General features: G+C 47.4%; 1 protein-coding gene across 9 annotated transcripts in view; it reads right to left on the reverse strand.

Annotated features, from left to right (window-relative positions):
• Positions 1-1175: 1175 nt before the first annotated feature.
• Positions 1176-21679, reverse strand: part of nrxn2b (neurexin 2b) — a 669808-nt gene continuing 649304 nt past the window's right edge. For 6 of the 9 annotated variants that reach the window (XM_039821634.1, XM_039821632.1, XM_039821630.1 and 3 more), the window contains one exon: positions 1176-4044. In XM_039821634.1, the coding sequence (XP_039677568.1) occupies positions 3083-4044 (962 nt within the window). In that variant the 3' untranslated portion in view covers positions 1176-3082. The remainder of the gene's footprint in view (positions 4045-21679) is intronic. The other 3 variants (XM_039821636.1, XM_039821637.1, XM_039821635.1) reach the window with 3 other exon arrangements.

Consider the following 21679-nt stretch of genomic DNA (forward strand, 5'->3'; position numbering starts at 1 on the left):
AAAGCTATAAACGGAAGAAAACTCCGCTAGCTGCTAGGCTAATGTGCAATGGCAAACACTGCAGCTGTTAACGTTAACGTGTCCGCCTCAGCTGAGAACGGAGAAATGTCCTTTCTCCGATACAAGACGTTACACAGGTAGGCTACTCTCGCATATATTGTCAATAATCAACGCGAACGGAATGTTATTATGCGTCAAGGAACATTGCGTTCCCCAACTCGCGAAAGGTCGGATTTGCTCCATCTTTTGATGATCAGTTTTGTTTAGAAAACCTTGAATCCACGTAAGACACAGTGTCATCGGACACAGTCCGTGTCATTAGATTCAATGAATCCACGTCATTAGACACAACGCGCACACAAGTGCAGGCCAATGTTTTTTTTTTTGCGGTGACGAGCTCAGACCCGCGGTAGGCGTCACGCGACCGCGGTAACCGTCCCAGCATAAACCGTCCCATAAAGCGGCGGCTCTGAAACGTTTTGATAGTTTTGATTAAAATACAGGGAATAACTCAAGTTAGCCCGGCGAATGAACGTTTTTCTTTGTTTCCATTCACAGCTCATTGATGCCGACGTGTTCTTCAGCCACGCGAGGAATCCCTTCCGGCGCCGTCCGCAGACCGATCGGACCTCTCCGTCGGGGTAAGCGACGCTAACCTTTCCCGATAGCGCCGATTGAGCGCCGGCTTTGTCCAGGACAAGTTATTTTTCTCCCAGCGTCTGTCTGAAGTCTGAATATACCCGTATCCACCCTCCGTCTGAAACGCTCAGTTTTGGCAACCGTCTCTTTAAGCCCCGCTCCCCGAAAAGCCCAGTCTACGGGACTGAAATTGTCTTCTAAAGTCAGCGATGTCGCGGCGGAACGATTTAGTTTAGGCATTCTTATCTTTAAACTAAAACACCTCGTGGTTAATAATCCAATCTTCCGGTCCTCTCAATAAAACTAAAAGAATATTCTTACTCTCCCAATGAGCGGCAATAACACTTACCCGATACGGTTCATATATACCATTAGTATACGTGTGCTGATAAAGCAGAGCCACTGGGGAGAGATGAAATGATACCGTCGTAGCATCTTTAAAAATAGTTTGATGATGCAAGTTTTCACGTTGTAGAAAAACCAGACTCCTAGTACAGAGACAAGCAGGCGATAAAGAGACCACGCGACACAGGGAGTAAGAAGTATATAACCAAGTGTATTCCCTCTGTTAATGTACACATATTTAGAGTCATCGCACTGGAACACTTTACAATAACATTTAGAAAGAACAGGAAGATATTGGGGGGGAGGGAGTGGGGGGGAAGTATGCCGGGAACGGAGAAAGAGAGAAACCAGACGGACGCGGCGAGAGACTAAATCGACGGAGGCCGCGATCTCGTCTCTAGCCGCGTAGACAGACAGAAATAGATATAAAACAAATTGGTGGGGGGAAAAAAACACAACGGAGGATGGATAGAGCCTGCTTTCTTCACAGGATATGGGAGACATACAGAGAAAAAGGAATAGATGCCAGACAAAAAAAAAAAAAAACTGATGGAGGATGGAATAAAAGGAGAATGTACGGTTTCAAGCTCATAACCCAAATCACATTTGCTCAATTAGCAAAAGGAAATACATAGAAACCTTCCGTTTCCCAGAATCATTGACATTTTTTTTCTTCTCCAAACAGGAACGATAGTAGGGAAAACACATTTCTCTTAATAATGGCATGAGAGTCAAATATTTAGACATTTCACAAACTTTTTTCAGGATTTTTCTTTTCTTTTGATGGTACAGTTTTTTTTTTGTTGGTTTTTTTTTTAATAGAGTTGAGAAAATTGGAATACTAGAGTTCGGTTGTACATCTTCCAGGGAACTGCCGTTCAACTCTTACGCGTGTGCTCTTCCCACAGAGTTTGCTGCGCCCATTGGCTGCCGTCAGTCCAGTCAGGCTAGAGAGAGAGACAGTGGGAGGGGGGGGTGGGGGGGTCCGAGAGACACAGCCGCCGCTCCAGCCACAAGGTACGTCTCTCTCTCTCTCTCTCCACAGTGGAACTCCAGCAAGAATGAATTCAGAATATCCCTAAAATGTCTCTCATTCCTCCAGAGAAAAGAATCAAAGGAAAAAAGAAAAGAGCAAAGAAAAAGTCTCGTACCGTTCACGAGAGGGCGGAGTCTGGGGAGCGGGGGTTCCGACGTCACAAATCCTAAAGTCCGTCTAGGCCGCGCGTCGTCGGCGCGCTCTCGCTTTAGGTCCGTAGATTTCCGCAACGTCTATACATGTATTTATAGTTATATAGAACAGAGTTTGTCCGGTTCGCTGGAGTTTTTTTTCTTCTGTTTTTCGGTTAATCGGTAACCGTAAGGACGCGACACGGTTTCTCTGCCGGCCTGCCGGGGGGGGGCCTCGAAACCCCAGAAACACGACACAGATCCGCTGGAACAAAGGACGACCAGAGGGGGTTTTGGCCTCGACAAGTTTTTGGCGGCTAAACGCACGGGTCAGCGTCCGTTTAGGTCGGAGCGGCGGCAGCTCACACAGTCGCTACGTTAAACGTTGTTACGACGGTCGAGCGTCGTCATATTTTTTTTGTTTGTTTTTTTTAAACTCCACAGAAAGAAAAACAGTTTTTATCTCTTTTTCGTAAATGAATACTACATGCTTGAAACACGGCAGAGTTCACGTCGCGTCAGCTGCTTTAGCACCGGACGAGGAGAGAAACAGAGCGCACGAGAGGAAGAGAGAGAGAGAGCGAGAGAGAGAAAGATCAGAGACGCGGAACACTTCCAGAGGTGGGTTTGACACAATGTTTCTGGCAGTATATCGATTTTTTACAGAGGGACGTCTAGTCGCTAATTTGAAACTGGTGGAAAATAATACGGCGATACGGTCTAAGGCGAAGGCTTAAGCTCGCCTCGGAACGAAGCGCAGACCGCGACGCGAACGCCGACGGCGGCGCTTTCCCACGGTCCAGGAGACGTCAAACAACCCGCGGCCGTCGGCATCCGAGGCGTAACGGCCTTCGGTCAAATCCGCACCGCGGCTAACGTTAAACGAGAAGTCAAATCGATCGCGGCGATGGCCACCCGACAATACTGAGTTTTAAAGGAACGACCCTCTGTTTGCGTTTGCCGCGCCGCCTTTTCTCTCTCGCTCTCTTTCCTTCTCCGAGCGCGTCCGCCATCCCCTCAGACGTAGTACTCTTTGTCTTTGTTCTTCTTGTTCTTGGTGACGGTCTTGGCGGCGCCGGGCTGTTTCTCTTTCACCAGGGCGCCGTTGCTCTGCGTGGCCGAGTTGCTGATGTAGTTGCGGCTCTGGTCCACCTGGTAGGAGCCCTCGTCGCGGTTGCGGTACTTGTACATGGCGTACAGCAGGATGAGGATGCAGAGGGCGGCAGCCGCCACGATGCCCACCACCATGCCCGTGGTGCTGCTGGACTGCTGCACCTCCACGGCACCGGGGAGTCCTCTCTCGGGAGACGTGGGGTCTGGAGTGGGAACATGGGGGAAATTGGGGGGATAGGTTATTCCCGGGACTCTGCGGCGGCCCGGGTCCGACGAGGGGTGGGCCGGCGGCAGCAGCACCCGGTCCCGGGTGTTCATTTTCCCGGCGGGGATCCTGTCGCCGTCGCCGGCCGGCTCGACGCGCGGGCCGAGCCGGTCGGGGTCGGCCGTGGGGGTGGAGGAGAGGGGAGGGCGGCGGGAGTCGGGGGAGCGGGAGAAATGGCGGTCTCGGGGTTCTGGACGCCGCCCTCGGCGGCCGGGGGAGGGGGAGGACAGTCCTGTCGGTGACCAGGGGGGAGTTTTTGTAATAGTCCTCGTCGTCCGACTCGGTCATCTCCCCCGAGCCGTACGCGGACACCTCGACGGCCTCCTCGCAGTCCTCCTGGTCCGGGGGGCAGGGGGGCCGGCCGTCGGGCAAAGGGAGGGACTCTTTGGTGGTTTCGAGCAAGGTGAGGAAAGGGCGGTAGGAGGTGGGGGGCGAGGGGATTACCGGGTAGCGGGTGGCGATGGACGGGGGGTCTAGGGAGTCCACGGTTATTATGGGCAACACTAATTCGCCTCCTAGGACAAGAAAGAGACAACGGAGAGAAAAAGAGCGTTAGAGACCGGCCGCGAGAGAGAGACAGACCGCCTCCAGACCAACAGAAGAAAAACAACACCAGTATCAAAAGCTAACATTAGGGTTAGTAGCATAAGTCTAGTCAGTCTGTCGTATTTAACAAAAAGTGTAAATATGCTGACTAACTGCAATAAGTACAAGATCTAGGACTGTGCCGTACTCTACCCTGCTGCACCTGTCGCTCCCTGCGCTGCACAGACCCACATGCTACACGACTGACACAAGGTAAGTAGACTACAAATTACACTCAACAACTAAACATCTACGGTGCTAGACAGCCTATCCTTCCTTGGTTAAATAAGGTAGCAAAAACCACGAGGTTCAGGTCACTTACATCAACAAATTGGCCGCATGATTTTTGCATGAAAAAAAATTACAAAAAGAAAGCTGTGTAAGATTGTTCTCGGATAGAGATAAACAACTCCCCCACCCCTCCCCCCCCTTTATTTACATGTACCTCATCTCCTCTTTAGCTTTTATTTCGGAATAGGGCGAAACGTACGGCACGGGATTATCCGTACGCAATCCGAACGCAAACCCTTCGGGAGCCGCCGCGGGAAACAGACGCCCCCGGCGGCCGCTCCCCTCCCGAACGGCACGCGCGGGCAACGGTTTCCTTCTCAAATGCGTAACTTTCTGCCGCTGGACGGACGGCAGACGCGGACTTTCGACGATGTCGAGAGAAAAGGACCGCAATCGTCATCGATCGTCGGTGGCGTCGCGTCGCCGGGTTCCACGTAAGGGTCCGTCGACAAATGTTGTCGGACCGTTGCGGTAGATCGCCACCGACGGCGGGGATGCGAAACGTCTGCTATTTCTTGAAAAAATATTCAGTAATAATTTGTTATCGCGACGATCGCGTTACTTTCCAGTACGTACGGTTCGGTTATTATTACGTCTGGAAAATAGGAAATCAAAATCTCATTCTATCATTTAAGGAGCTAAATCAGGGCCAAATGTTTAGTTAATTTAAAAAATATATATACAGTACAGGCCAAAAGTTTGGACACATTTTCTCATTCAATGCGTTTCCTTTTTATTTTCATGACTATTTACATTGTAGATTCTCACTGAAGGCATCAAAACTGTGAATGAACACATATGGAATTATGTACTTAACAAAAAAGTGTGAAATAACTGAAAACATGTCTTATATTTTAGATTCTTCAAAGTAGCCACCCTTTGCTTTTTTATTAATAAGGGAAAAAATTCCACTAATTAACCCTGACAAGGCACACTTGTGAAGTGAAAAACCATTTCAGGTGACTACCTCATGAAGCTCATTGAGAGAACACCAAGTGTTTGCAGAGTTATCAAAAAAAGCAAAGGGTGGCTACTTTGACGAATCTAAAATATAAGACATGTTTTCAGTTATTTCACACTTCTTTGTTAAGTACATAATTCCACGTAATTCCATGAAAATAAAGAAACACATTGAATGAGAAGGTGTGTCCAAACTTTTGGCCTGTACTGTGTGTATGTATATATATATATATATATATATATATATATATATATATATATATATATATATATATATAGTTGAGAAACTAAAACTTGAAATTGAAAATTTAAGTTATATAAATTCAAAATTTACATTTTTTATTTTTAGAGTTGTTTTCATATTCAAAAGTAGTTTTTTTTACGACTTCAAATCTTTTTTTCAGTTTCAGACTTTTGGCCCCAATTTTGCTTGGGGGCGTGGCTTCAACTCAGAGGGGCGTGGAATTACGAGTGACAGCCCATCCTCTGTCACGTTGCCTTCAGGAAACGGTGTTACTGCGAGAACTATGACTGAATGCTTTCTATCCGCTATATACATGTGATTTTTACTTGAACCGACGCCAGTGACAAAGTTCCATTTAAAAAATAGTTTCGGACAACACGCGGTACCAATTACACTACAAGAGCAATAAACCGCGCCACGTTGTGCGGTTCGGCAGGAATGACGACTTCTCCCCCTTCCGCGTACGACTTTGAACGTACGCACCACAGCATTCGCTCGCCAAGGCAACCTGCTGGCGCCGGTGCGCAGGTAAGACGTGTAAAAGATATTAGCCTTTTTGAATAGATACTTGGGGACATTTTTCCCGCAGCGGTATTTTTTTTTTGTCATTAAGACAAAGGGAAAATAGGTGGACAGCTGGACAAAGCTGGCAAGTTTTTTTACTTTAACGCGTAGCGGTCTTTGTTAACCTCCGTTTGTCAGAATGACCGTAACTCGACAGCGGCTGAAGCGAAGGTCTCTTCTCATTTGCTCCTAGAGTAGACAAATATGACTTTACATTAACGCTCCGGCCTGACAAATTACGTTACACGCACATTACGTCACGTGTAACGGCTCGACAGTTACGCCTTACAAAATATCCCAAGTGGGCAAACTTTGAAGGCTTCTACCACAGCCTAACTTATGTATCGGAATACACTAACTTGTCTTTTTGTATCTGTACGTCTTACCGTCCGTTTTCCGGACCGCGTGCATCCGTAATAAAAGCTTTGATCGATTGATCGACAATGCGGACCAGGACAAGTTATGTTGTTTAAACTAACCACGAAAAGGTAACGCTATTAACTTAGCAACGTCAGTCATCTATAATTTTTACATTTATAAGGCTCTGTACGGCTGCAGCCGCCGTCGAGTTACGGTCATTCTGACAAACGGAAGTTAACAAAGACCGCTACACGTTAAAGTAAAAAAAACTTGAGCCGGACACCGAAATTGGTGTAAAAACGCTAGCTAGCGTGAAGCCAACGTTAGTTAATGCTAACTTTAGTGCTAGCGACGCTTCATTTCCAGCCGTCCACCCAAAGTATCTATTCAAAAAGGCTAATATCTTTCAAATGTTTTACGCGCGCACCGGCAGCTTGCCGAGCGAATACCGCGGCGCCACATTCAAAGTCGTACGCGGAAGCGGGAGAAGTCGTCGTTCCTGCCGAACCGCACGATCCGGCACGGTTTATCGCTCTCGTAGCGTAATCGGTACCGCGTGTCGTCCGAAACAATTTTTTAAATGGAACTTTGTCACCGGCATCGGTTCGTTAAGTAAAAATCACATGTAGTGGACAGAAAGCATTCAGTCATAGATCTCGCAGTAACACCATTTCCTGAAGGCAACGTGACAGAGGAGTCTTCTGCCTTCTTTGTCAAGCTCTCATTCATAACTCGTAAGAAAGAAAGAAAGAAAAATTGGTACACTTAATTGGTAACACTTTATTTTTTCAAGTTTAGGACCAAAACTTAAATTTTCAATTTCAAGCTTTAGTCGTTCAACTATATATATTTTTTTCAAATGAACAAAACATTTGGCCCCACATTTAGCTCCGCACTCATTGCGATCGTTGTAGCGGGCTGCTTCCCAATCCCTCGCCGCTACTCGGCACGGGTCGCGATTTGCCGAAACGACTCGTACGGAAGTGGGAGTCGATCGTCCGTGAAAAATATTCCCCAAAATTTGACGAAAGGGTCTTTTCTCATTCCGATTGCCGCAGCGCTCGAACGGGAGTTGACATTTTAGGATGGCTCGACCCGCGGCGAGCAGCCGCGAGACATTCGGAGGCACCGCCGCAATAGGAACGAGAAAGACTCATTTCATAGATTTCCGGTGAATACTTTGCGTAGAAAATTGAATCCCGCTTCCGCGTAAGTTGACGTTTAGGGAGAATTTCACCCGTAGCGCGTAGACGCGAGAGTTTGGGAAGCACCGCGGCAATCGGTGAAAGAACGAAACCGCAGTCGTCGCGAAAAGGAGTCATCGGTAAATATTTTTCGTCCACAAACGCCTACGTTTCGTATCCCCGCCGCCGTCAGCAGTCTTTTGCAGACGATCCCTCGAAGCGACGAGAAGCTTTTGGATCCAAATCTCTAGAGGCAATAGCCGCAGGCCGGTCGTTTTCAAACGACGCTCCGCAACGACGTCGACGGAACGTCAAAAAGAAAGACGCACGTCTCGGGGCCGTCGTCATCCCGACCGAAGTCTCTCCGCGTCGGAGGAGCGGGGCAGTAGCACGAGATCGATCGTCTATCTAAACGTCACTAGCAAAGTTATTCGCGGGTTAGCCCAATTGTACTAAAATAACTCGTCGACCGGCACGTCGCAGCGACGTCGAGCCGGACAGACGTCGAAACGCGTCGACAAACGAGGTCCGCGCCACGTAATTGATCTCAAAATGAAAAAAAGCAGCGTTACGATTCCGATTACCACGGAACGTCGGAAAAAGATACAACGCGGAAACGTCGCACGTCGTACCTTCCAACGGCTGGCGACGCAAACAAAGAGTCAAAGACCGGTGGGAACGGTTCTGCGGCCCACCGTTAAATACCCAAACGGAATAAAGCATCGTTTAGGTGCAACGGGCCCGGCCGGAGTTAAGGGTTAAACATATCGGGAGTACGTCAACAGAACATGTCAGAATAGCAGTTTATACACTACAGTTTTCTCTTCAGTTAAAGAAACAGTTAGAAAAACATAGCAAGGGGGGGGTTAGATTATGGCACATCTTGGGGGAGGGGGAGGTGAGAAAAAGGGAAGGCAACAGTAAAACATGACCAAAGAAATGGCAACATCCCCAGCATAAAATCACGACCGTGGCTCTTTGTTCATTCGAGGAGGTAAATCGGGGGAACTCGGAGGGATAGGGGCGGGATGGGGCGTTTGGGATGGGCGGCTTTGAATCAGGTCCCCCCCCCCCTGTCAGTTATACAAGCATACATTTTCATTGAAAGAATAGGATTAGGCAGGAAGTAAAGAAAGCTACTAAACATGTCACATAACAACAAGAGAGAAACAGCCCTTGAAATGAAGGAAAAATGGGAAAGCCGTTAATGGGGAAAAAGAAGACAGTCGACCCTCGTCGTAAGAAGTTCGTTTTGGCGTCCGAGGGACGCGGTTCACCCGGACGGCCGAGAGGACGGCAGAGCGACAGTCGAGGAGCAAAGAAGAGCCGCGCGGACGGAGGAAGATTTTGGAAAGTTTAGCGCATTGGGAGAAAGGGTTTTGTTTTAGGAGACCTTTTTTTTCTTCCAATCGATATTGCAAACGGTGGTAAAAAAGAGAGTGGCAACCGAGGCAGGACAACACAGATTTCTTGTCTTTATTTTCGAAGGTGCATAACAGCGAGTAACGTTTGGATGTAAGGTTTCATGTTCATCAGAGTCCTTGATTGATTGATTGATTGCAAATGGAGGGTTTAGGTTGTCTACTTCGTGTGAACCCACAGAGTAGTAGTAGTGGTGGTGAGAGGAAAGGGATTCTTTTTATCTTCCCTTGTTGCGATTGCTGCTTTTGCTGCGTATCTGTGCTGGATTTGTTGCGTCGGCTGGAATTGCGGTACAGGTGACAGGAATAGGTCTGGGCAAGGAGTCAGTCGGTGAGTCAGGGCTAACGACTCTGTATCGTCACCAGCAGGTGCTCGTTGAGTCATCGGCGAGGGCGGAGCCGACGCAGCTGTAGCCAACCGAGGTCGTCGTGAGCCGGGTGCATTTAAGGCGTGGGGGTCCGGAGGCGGCAGCCTCATCGGACGAAGACTCGGAAGGACAAAGACGGAGGAGTCTCTGCTGGAGTCCGCGCTGGGGAGGCGCCGGCGCCCGCCCGCACAGACATATGCCATGTCTGCACCACACGCCTCACGCACGCAGTATGTACCTCGCGCTAGTAGTCAGCCCTCTGCCATGCGTTCCTGAACTCCAGCATGCTTGCTACACAACAAGCAAGCATGCGTGCATGCATGCACGCATGCTTGCTTGTTTGCTGTCATGCCTGCCAACTGACTTGACTATCTCCCCAAGACGCCACGTCTAATTCAAACACACTATTGTTTGCGCTCAAAACATTCAAACAGTTCACCTGCTTGCGCCGCCTTCCCCAACCCCCGCAATTGCAAAGACACACACCTGATACCTATCTCCTACCCGGATCCCTCACAATACATTGTGTAAAAAACATTGTCGCCGTCCCTTGTGACGGCCTGCGCTCGTGTATCTTTTTTCTATTTGCAGACACGTTCCCCGGCCCGGAGCCGCAGGCGGGAGTCCCGGTCGACTCCTACAAAAGTTTCCGTTTTGAAACAAGCTACAGACAACGGTTGGGAACTGCTGGACTTTTATTTGCATTTGTTCAAAAGACATACAGTTCAACGGTTTAAAATTTCTCCTGCCCAAATTCAGGAGAAATCAAACGGTGAAAAATAAACATGACATGTATACGGTGAACAAAATATATACTATTATTTATATATATACACACATACACTCACCTAAAGGACTATTAGGAACACCTGTTAAATTTCACATTAAGGAAATTATCTAATCAACCGATCGCATGGCAGCTGCTTCGATGCATTTAGGGGTGTCGTGCAGGTCTTTTGTATCTGTTAAGAAGCACAAAGGCTCTTTATAATATGCCACCACAACTGGCATTTTACCTAACTGGGACCTCTGGTCTAGCATAGCTCATTGAGGTGCTAGCCTCATGTTTATGCTGTCTATAATGTGTTCTGAATCGCTTTAAACTATTTGTTTTTTGGTTGTCTTATGTTGTAGGTCAACACATTCTCACACCCAACTCGTAAAATAAGGACGTTCGGTCAGGAGCCTTTCTCGTTCTTATTTGACGTTAAAAGTCTCCTTTAGCGTCTCATGTAAACGTGCTTGGTCGCCACTATTGCGGTCCCTTTTTCGGAGAAAAACAACGGGGAAAGGACGCCTCAAAAGCCGGGAAACACACCGCGGGTGAAGCGCGACAATAACGGAATCGCGGAGGTTGGGTTTAGGAGAAAAACAACGGGGAAAGGACGCCTCAAAAGCCGGGAAACACGCCGTAGACGGGGGAAACAAAAGAAAAACAACGGGGAAAGGATGCCTCAAAAGCCGGGAAACACACGGCGGAGACGGGGAAACAAAACGCCACACGCGGGGTGCGAACCCGAGTCTCCTGAGTGAAAGTTCGGTGTTTTACCCATCCGCCACCCCAACCACCGTCCTTACCCAGCAATTTCCCCTTACATACCACTCGCTAAGTCTCATCCAACTGCGGCTCTCCCCAGTACGTTACACAAATACGCCGAAGGGTGCCTTTTTCGTCGCATCAGACGCTGAAGGACACTGACCAAACGTACTTATTTTACGAGTTCGGAATGAGAACGGGTTGTGTAGGTATATGTTGCAGATATATTGACTACAAAGCAATATGGCAAATTCATCACCAGTACCATCTAAATGGCAAACTGACTGGAGTAAATGTTGTTTGTGCCAAAAGGAGACAGATGAAGATCTCAAAACCCCACCTACACACTATTCAGCAGAACAACATGGTTACGCCGTGATTGCAAACAATGTCCCCCTCTTTCTTGCCGTAAGCGATTTGCCCATTATTCTAGATCCTGCGAGACTGGATGAGGGTGGTGGAATAGAAGAGACTCTTAGACAAAGTCAGGCCAAGTACCGTCGGAACTGCCTCCTTCTATTCAACAACGCCAAACTTGATCGGGCGAGGAAAAGGAGAGCTGATGCGCAGAGTAATAACCAAGTAGAAGGTCACAGTAACATGCGCAGAGCTAGCCGTGAAGGTCAGAAGTCTCGTTGCTTTCTATGTAAAAAAGAAGCTCCGGTATGTGACCGTGCATCTTGATAAAAGATTAAATGAATGTGCTCGCATACTAAATGATGGACAACTGCTGTCACAGCTGAGTGGTGAAGATGCCGTTGCACAGGAGCTGAAGTACCATGTACATGTTTGGCCGACCTATACAACAGAAACAGAAAGATTCAAGCAGCTAAGATCTTGCGAACGCAGATGCTTAACCGTAAATCTACATTTGATGGGATGTTCCGTGAGGGGTGTATTCCATCCAGTCTTGTTCAATTTGTGGGCACGGTTGAACGTGGAGCCGATATCAAATCTCAGCTGACATTTGGTGCATCGAAGGCAGACCAACTGCTGCGGTACAATTGCAATGCGACGGACGGGCACTTGAAAGCCCGTGAGACTGCGTTTCCTATTTACGTGGGGATGTCTGTCTATGCAAAGACTAGGAAAAGGGCACTGGTTGAACTGCTTCGTGAACATGGTGTCAGCATTTCTTATGACAGGGTGCTGGAAATATCTGCACAGCTGGGAGAGGCAGCGGCGAGCAAATATGTAGAAGATGGTGTAGTCTGTCCATCTGTTCTGAGAAGAGGGTTGTTCGCCGCGGCGGCCGTGGATAATATAGACCGTAATCCTACTGCAACGACGGCAACCGCATCTTTTCGTGGAACCGTCGTCTCTGTTTTTCAACGTCCGACCGAGGCGAAAAGCGTGAGCGACTGAGGTTTGGAGATGAGAAAGTGAAAAGAGTTCCGCAACTCCCTGAAACCTTCACAAATATCCATCCTGCCTTCTTCACAAAGAAGAATCCCTCTCCTCCGCAAAGTAAGTTGGCAGATCCTACAGAAGACAGCGTGACAGATCCAGGTACCAGTCTGCCGAGATCACGGATTGCACTGGAGTACGAATGGCTGGAGAAGATCACCTTGACTGAAGAGTCGGTAGATGTGACTTGGTCAGCGCACCGTGCGTCCGAGAAGAGAAGCCCTGCATTTGAGATCGGCATCGCGTCGCTGTTACCTCTGCTTCGCCGGACGGCGGTTGGACAGGGGCTCTGGTCGAGGCGGGGATGGCATCCTCTGGAACAGCGGAATCATTTTTAACAGCTTTGAGCGCCACTAAAACACGACAAACGCGCCAGCGTGCTGTCTGTACAAGCTTCCGCAGGCAGCTTACGATGACTACGCAAATGAGACTGTTCAAAAATAATCAGGACGTGCTCGCATTTGAGGCTTGGTGTGAGAATCGCAAAGTGCAAAGCCCCCAATTTCAGTTCTGGCATTTGGTGTTTTCGGTGGAACTTGCGATCCTCCCGCCGATCCGATCGTTCGGGGAAGCCGACTTCGGCCTGTACCGTCAGTCAACCACTGACATTATATTATGGGTTACGAGGAAATAAGAAAAAAAAAAACAGGGGGGGGGGGGGTTTGGGGGGTGTGGGGGGAAAGAGGGTTTTTTCCAGGGGGGGACTGTGAACAGGCCAATGCTGTCATCGAGGGAAGTGGGGGTGCAATGGGTTTGACTGAAGATCCGTCAGCCCCGAGAAGGTGGACGGTAGCCGGTCCTGAAGTCAGCTGCTTGGTTTTGCGGTACGATGCGGCGTCTGGAGTCAAAGACGGTACAGAACAAACCAGCCACCGTGAGCAGACCAAACGAGCTCAAGTGTTGTTTCTTGACAAAGTCAACAAGCTAACCAGTGTCATGAAAGATATGGGCAATCCAGCCAGGATCTGTTTTCACTACACACAAAGGATATTGCAAACCCAAGTGCAGTTGCGTTGATTCATACGCGCTACGAGAGTTTCCAACGGTTCGTGAAAGGATTTGAAGAAGAAGAAGAACCCAAACTTTATGAGTCAATCAAACTGCGTGAACTTCTTCCGTCAGGAACGAGCCTCTGTCAATTCTTTGAAGAAAAAGGTGCCAGAGCAGAGAATGTGATCTGAAGGAGTTCTTTAGACATGAGAATCAGCCATTCCCTGCTGCCCTGAGTGATGGTGGGAAGCTCCACAGTGGACAGAAATCTTAGCTGGCTGCCATCCTTGAGTCTCTTGTTTGCCACCACGGAGCTCAAAAACATTTGACCGCTACGCTGCATTTGAGGTTCTCCCCAAAATAGAGGCATGCTCTGCAAAATACAAAAGAACAGACCGTCTTTGACATCTACCAACAATCTAGTTTGAAGGCAGAAGCTAGGTCAAAGAGAGGACGTGGAGCCGGACGCAAAGTGACCAGCGATGGCAAAATACCCACAAACTGGCGAAACTTTCTCAGAGATGATGAGAATAAAACTGAGCTGTTCCACTTCCTAGCTGACAGAATTGCAGAAACTTAAACACCAAATGTGGTTATAGTGACCAAAGAGGCTCAAGCTGTCGGCAACCGCTCCATCAACCTAGATGGTGTAAGTCTGTGTAGTCGTGAGGAAGCTGACGCCAGGATCTATGCTAAACATGCAGCCAAAAATGGCAGCAAAAACCTCACGGTCAAAGCCAGTGACACAGACGTTCTTGCTATTGCGGTGGGTGTTCTGCCAGTTCTTCGGGACATTGGTCTGCAACAATTGTGGCTCGCTTTTGGCCAAGGAGTGAACCGAAGACGGATCCCTGTACGTGACCTCCATCAATGTATTGGAAGGGAGAAGAGCAGCGGTATTCTCTTCTTTCGTGCATTCGCCGGCTGTGATGATGTTTCAGCCTTCCGTGGCAAAGGGAAGAAGACAGCTTGGCAAACATGGAATATATTGGACAAAGCTTCTGAAATCTTCAGCCAGAATGGATGATGGCGACCTGAAGATTTTAGAAAAGTGTCTGGTCGTGATGTATGACGGATCCAGCGAAGCAGGAGGAGTAGATGAAGCCAGGTTGGACTTGTTTGCCAGAAAGCAATGTGAAGCCATTCCTCGAGCAGCATTGCTGCAGCATCTAAAGCGTTCAGCCTGCCAGGCAGGCTGCATCTGGAGTCAAGCAACTGTATGCCAGCCAGAAACACTGAGTCCTTCTGAGTGGGGATGGACCAAGACAGGTGATCTATGGCAGATCTTCTGGACAGAGCTATCACCAATTGTAGAGAGCTGTCAGCGACTGACCAAATGTGGATGCAAAGCAGAATGCCGCGGAAGATGTAAATGCTATCACTTTGGTCTTACCTGTACAGCACTGTGCAGCTGTAAGTGCCAGGACTAGCATTGTTGGCCTTAATGAACATAAATATAATCACCCGCGTAAATACAAAGAACATAAATACAATAATTGTATGTGTCTCCAAAAAAGTAAATAACATAAAACCTTTGGCATACTTCGTAATAATTTTTTTCTTGGAATTATGTCACGTTTTATGCTTGTTTTTTCACATTATTTACTCGAAATACCACAAAATAGATATGTATGCGACATCCTCGTAGTAAAAAACAGGATTAAAAGGTGAGTAAAATTATGTGGCAAGATATGTGTTTTCCAATGCCGGAAATGGTGGCCGTCTTGGAAAATGGCGGCCATTTTGAAAAATCAGGTGGCTAACGTTATTTTTCAAATGATTGGCCCCAGAGGGATAACCGTACCAAATTTGGTGCTTGTATCCACTTGTGAACGATTTTTCCCCTTATCTGCCCCACTGTTACTGGGATTTTCACGCACAACCGTTTCTAGAGTTTACAAAGAATGGTCTGAAAAAGGAAAAACATCCAGTATTCTGCTAGAAGTCAGAGGAGAATGGGCCGAGTGATTCAAGCTGATGGAAGATCGACTTTGACTCAAATAACCGCTCGTTACAAACGAGGTGTGCGGCAAAGCATTTTGTGAAGCCACGACACCAACGACCTCGAGGCGGATGGTCTACGTCGGCGGAAGACCCCCCCAGCTACCGCTCGTCTCCACTAAAAATAGGGAAATGAGGCTACGATTTGCACGAGCTCACCAAATTTGGACAGTTGAAGACTGTAAAAATGTTGCCCGGTCCGATGAGTCTCGATTTCTGTCGAGACATTTGGATGGTAGAGTCAGAATATGGCGTAAACGGAATGAGAACGTGGACCCGTCGTGCCTCGTTACCGCTGTGCAGGCTGGTGGTGGTGGTGTAATGGTGCGGGGGATCCCTTTCGCCTTCACAACTGCCTTAATTCTTTGTGTCATTGATGCTGGAAGCATTCTTTAGAAATGTTGGCCCATATTGACAGGATAGGGTCCCGCACGGTATTAGTATGGTGTTCCTAATAATCCTTTAGGTGAGTGTATATATATGTAAAAAAATATCATTTTTTTTTCAAAAACGCTCCAGACTCTTGACATTCTCGTATGCCTATGCTCTAATCGGGAGTCACCGACACGGTGGTCTCCAAGCACCACGTGAGTAGCCCTCGGGCATGTTCTAAAAATGAAAATTGAATATCGATGTTATCCGTTTCCCACCTTGTTAAGTCGTTGTTGATAATTATTGTGAGAAATCATTAACGTGATCGGTGTCTTTGCGTGGACGAGTATCGTTCTTCGTTAACGCTATAACGGCCGTGACGGTCATTTTGACCATTTTGACTTTTCCTAAAATAGTCTGTATTTTAATTTAAAATTGTTTTTACATACATTACACAAAAGGCAAAGAAAATACAATCGCTTTTACCTATTTCGGCCATACGCGGTCAATATTGACCGCTCGGATTTTTAATATTTCGCGCGGTTGAAGATGCATCTTGGTTGCTTAGTAACTACCATAGTCTTTGTTGGAGCCCTATTTGTAACGAGAGCTTTTCTTCCAAATACGATACGAGCTGGGCGCCAACTGGTTGAGCGAATCCCCATGCGAGCGCACGTTTGACGCGCGACAGACTCTCGTATTCCAGACGCTGCAATGTTTACCAAGTTCGCTTCCAAGACTTTTTTAAGCGAGAAATCAATTACGCGAAGCTCAAATATGGGCCGTTTTACAAAAATTGATGGCTAATTGCAAATTTCGTAAGACTGCATGTCGGAGTTCAGCGGCCGGTGCTGCCTGCGTTGCTGCCTCGCCTCCTGCCTTCCTTCGCAGACCCCGGCCTGCTGTGAGCTGGATTGAGCTCCGTCACGGCTGGCGGCCCGCGGCGCTCCGTACCGGCGCAAAGTCACCGTTTTTTGGGCTAGTGGACTACCAAACGCCGCTGCCCCGACAGAGCTCCAGGACCTGCAACTCCCCTCTTCCTGCTAGCTAAATGGCCCATGTGTGAGAGTGACAACGCGGTCGGCGAGCTCGTTGGCAATCTCTTACCGCAGTTCCAGTTAATCTTGGTTGGCTTCCAGCTGCCGGCATAACTACAGTAGCTATATTTACAGTTTGAATTTCATCATGCCACTTGTACAACATCTACTTAAAGGTCTCGTAAAGCCAACGACGGTGTCCGATTTCAGAGGAATTCTAAGAGGAGGCTAGCTAGCTGTCATTGACAGAGCTCCATTCAGCCGCAGGCTCTATCAATGAGACTCGCGGACAAGAGGCATTTATTTCCCCAATTGTTTGTTTAAATAACTCAGCGCGTTATAATTACGCACATTAAAAGATTAAGTGGAACCTGTGGTAAGAGATTGCTGGCGTAACAAGCACGCTGACCGCGCTCTCACTCGCACGCGCTGGGCATTTAGCAGGAAGAGGGGAGTTGCAGGTGTTTGGTAGTCCGGTCACCCGGAAAGGGTGAGTTTGAGCGCCGCGGCCTGCCGGCCGTGACGGACCTCGATCTAGCTCTCGGCAGGCCGGGGTCTGTGAACGAGGACGGGCGGGGCGGCGAGGTAGCGAACTCCGACGCACGGTCGGACAAAATTTGCTATTGGCCGTCAATTTTTGTAAAACGGCCCGTATTTGAGCTTTGCCTAGTTGCAGATCTCCCCTTCCTCTCGCAATCGATCAAGAAATCCAACTTCTGCCAACGCGTTACCATCTATTCAACTCTGACAGCCTCGTGGAAAACGAACCAAATCACAAAATCGTCACTAGAATTAAACAAGTTCACCCCACTCTGGCACAACCCAGTGTTCGTGTTACAGAACAAACCTTTTTACTTATCCGTATGGGCGCAAAAAGGAATTGCACGCCTTCGCCACCTATTTGAGAACAACCAGTTTGTGTCATTTAACACAAAATATGATGATATGGGGTTGGGAGAGAACAATTCCTTTGATATCCACAACTTAGACTTAAAGTTAAAGACGAAACCGGACTTACGGACAACGTGTTACAACCCTCTCGGCTTACAGAAGAACTTGTGGAAACCTCCCGGCTATACGCGATGAACAATAACGCGCCCAACGACCAAGTGGGAAACTATCTGGCCTTCTCTCCCAACCCTAGTTACTGGGAACAAATCTGTAAGAATAACCGCTAACACAAACCTGCAGCTTATACAATACAAAGTCATTCACAGAACTCGCGTCACCCAAAGTCAAATGTTCAAAATGGGCCTAGCAAACGCTGGTAGCACGGACGACGTGCGGCTCTGTTGACCAGTTCGCTCTTTCTGGATCGCGGTCGCCGAGACGCTGTGCGCCACCCTGAGCGGTCCTCCAAAACTGGAAATTGAGCCACATCAATCGCTGGACAAATTTTATCTCAGAATACATTTCAATGGAAAAACACAATGCGCACAGAGGGAAGCAAATGTCAGCCTTTGAAGACACCTGGACCCCATTTCTAACGTTTCTAAATTCAACGAAAACATAACTACAAGCCGTGTACATTACCAGACACATACCTCCCTCCTTTATTCTGTAATACCCCGCCCTCCCTTTTTCTTTTACATTATTTATATCATTTTCCCTTTTTTTTTTTTTGCCCCTGCAGTTACCACTTTACTCATACACATAGGCGCACACTATCCACACTCATGCGTAACATGTTTGCCAACTCCTTTCAACACCCTAACCGTGACCACCCGATGTGAATGACAGATCATTCTACCCAATCGCTAATAATAACTTCCCTCTGTTGTCTGTCTGTCACCTTGTCGCGTTTTTGTGTGTTGTGTGTCACACTTCGTACGTGGTGCTTTAATCCCTCTCTGCCCTTATATGGATCCAGGGTCTCACTAAAACAGGGTGAATGGTTACGGTAGGACAACAGTTAATGTGTTGAATGTAACATATTGTGTATATAAAAATATATTGCTTTAATAAAAATAAAGTTGTTAAAATAAATAATGCCTGCGTGTTGCTTCCTCTAAATTGGCTGTCTGATAAATCCATCTACGTGGATTGTGATTGGCGGTTCGCACGTCGCGATGTAGACGGTAAAACTAAATATCGCGCGGCCCTACTCTTTTGAACTCCGCGCCGTAACCTTACAACTAATCGTTGTCGTCATCTACCGCCCGCCGTTTCTACCGCCCGCCGGTTCTACCGGGCGACTGCGACATCCGGACGGACGGACGAGTCGACTGACCCGTTGCATCTTTTCTCTTCCTTTGCCCTCTCGCCTTCCCCTCCTACTCGCGAAGCTGCCAACCACCCGATCTCATATTGACCAGAAACTGCTCTGCATCCACTCCGCATCTCTGACCGTTTCTTCATCTCTTACTCCCTCCCTATCACAGGAGATACTGTACCTGTCCGTCGCAACGTTCCCTCGCACTCACCGTCTACTTTATCCACTCTCCCTTCAACTGACTCCTTCTCACTCGTGCCTCCCAACGCTCCCACTCTCCTCTCTACTCTTTCTCTCAGTCCTCTTACTTTACGGCAGGCTCGCGAGTGCTCCCCGGCTCCGTGGTTGTCTGTGCTGTACGGGCGGCGGAAATCTAAACGCCAAGACGATCGGCTTACCTATCGGCCTCTTCTTCTTCTTCTTCTCTTTCTATTAAACCAAAATATTATACTCCTTCTCCAACCCCAAACAACTTTTTCCCATCTTCTCTAACCTCCTTGATCCCCACCTCTCCCCCTTCAGCTAAATGCAATGTAATGTAAAAGATTCCAGGACAACTTACGCTTTAAATTGGTAAAGCGAGAGGCGACCCTCAAATATTTGTTACCGTGCACCGGGCTGATGTTTACGTTAACAATTGACCCCCAAAAAGTTTGTCGTGGGTTAATTGTCCCTGGTGAAAGGGCGTATATTAAAAGGTTGGTTTGGGGATTTTGTCAATCGATATCGAAACGCTCAAAGATCGGTTTGAGAATCCGCAGGCCCGCCGTTTAGATATTCCGGAGGCAAATGTTATTATAAAAGTCTTTAACGGTAACGGGTTGTTCCGACAAATCGCTCGCGTCGCTCTGCCGTGCTCTCGGTGCGTAGCCCGGAGGCCGCCGTCTTGTGAAGAAAAAACGTAAAAGTCTTTATTTATATGTTGTATCAGAAGACATTTTGATTTTTAGGACACTGGGGCCACTGGCTTCATTTAATAGTGAAGGTCGGCCCTCGCGCGCAGAGCCTCTGCGGTTATCGAGCGAACCCTTGTTTCATTTCCCGTCGTGTGACCCGAGCCGGCAGTTTACACCAATCGACGGCTTCGATTTTTCTCTGTACGCGGCTCCGATTGCTCAGTTAACGCCCAGGGCAGGTCGGGGACGGGCCGAGAGAGAAAAACAAAAACGGCGTCAGAAATAACACGGATGTTCACAGTTGTGTTCTCCCGAAAGCTGCCAAGAACCACAGATGGATTTTTTTACATAATCACATCATAATCTTTGTTTAACCCTTGTGTTGTCCTCCGTCAACCTTTTCTACTTTTTTGGTGCCTTTTTTCACAGTTTGTTTTTGCTTTTTCCAACAATTTTTTTTTTTCTTCTACACATTTTCAGCGGTTATTTCTACGTCCCATATTTTCTGATATAAAACAAAAATTGAAAATGGGTCAATTTGACCCAAAGTCAACACAAGTTAACCGCGATTAATACGAGTATTTGTAATTAACTAAAGTCCCGAGGGGTATGGCTGTTGATTTTGTTTAGATGTGCCAAATTGTAACTATAAAAATGATTATTGGAGATTATTATTTAAATTGTTAGTTATATTTTTACTGTTACCATACGCGTTCATAGCAAATAGTGATGACTATTTTTTGTTAACGATTAATGCTTTTAATTTTTATTGATGAGCACCTGTTCTGTGTCAATTTTATGTTCATTTAGGATAAAAATATAATTTCTTTTTATGATAATAAAGACACGTGGTTTACTTTAAAGGCTGCGTACTTGGGAAAACTCATTTGTTTGAAAAAGTAATAAATAAATATTTTAAATTTGACCCGAAAGAGACAATTATATCGTCAATCGCAATGTTTTGTACGCCGATATACGGAATTGTTACAGCTCTACGTCGGCAACGTTTGAACTGAAAAATACGTACGGCGCGATGATTCCGGTCTCTTTTTGTAAAATTGTATCCGTGTAATTTAAGCATCGAAACCAGAGAAAGAGAGAGAGATTCAAAGACATTCAGCCCGAAAGATTGTGTTTGAACGGCCGAGGCAGTAAAACCACGTTTATCCCACGTGATGAAATGTCTTCTTTATCTTTACCCACGGCGCGGCCGGTATGAGTCACCCCCCCCCCCCACCGTTGGTCTCCTGACAAACATCTTTATTCTGCCGATCACGTCGCATCGATTGAAATATTTAGAGCAAAAAGGTTGTTTGGAGTTTGAGCGTTCTATAATTCAGCTTTGATTAGAGCACGCTGATGGAAAATCCAGCAGCGTGTCCAAGTGTAATATATATTCTCTCTTGCTCGCTTTCAAATCGTGCCACAGTAGGTATAATAATAATAATAATAATAATAAGGCATATGATCAGTGCAACAGAGGGGGAAAAACTGTTTACAGGTGCTGCGTTTACAGCTGTCGCTCTGGGGCAAAGCGATTGATTTTGACACAAAGGAACGACGGCGAGAGTGGCTTTCTGGCTGCGGTCGACGTTGCCTCCCTGCGGCAGCTGGATGCCATCCGTGAACCTGGCTCGCTGCGGTAGAAATCTCAGACCCGATGAGCCGATACTGACTTTTTTTTCCCCTCCTACCGTGGTGCTGCAACCGAGTATATCCGA

The sequence above is a fragment of the Perca fluviatilis genome, chromosome 14, assembly GCF_010015445.1.
Source record: "Perca fluviatilis chromosome 14, GENO_Pfluv_1.0, whole genome shotgun sequence".
Lineage (NCBI taxonomy): Eukaryota > Metazoa > Chordata > Actinopteri > Perciformes > Percidae > Perca > Perca fluviatilis.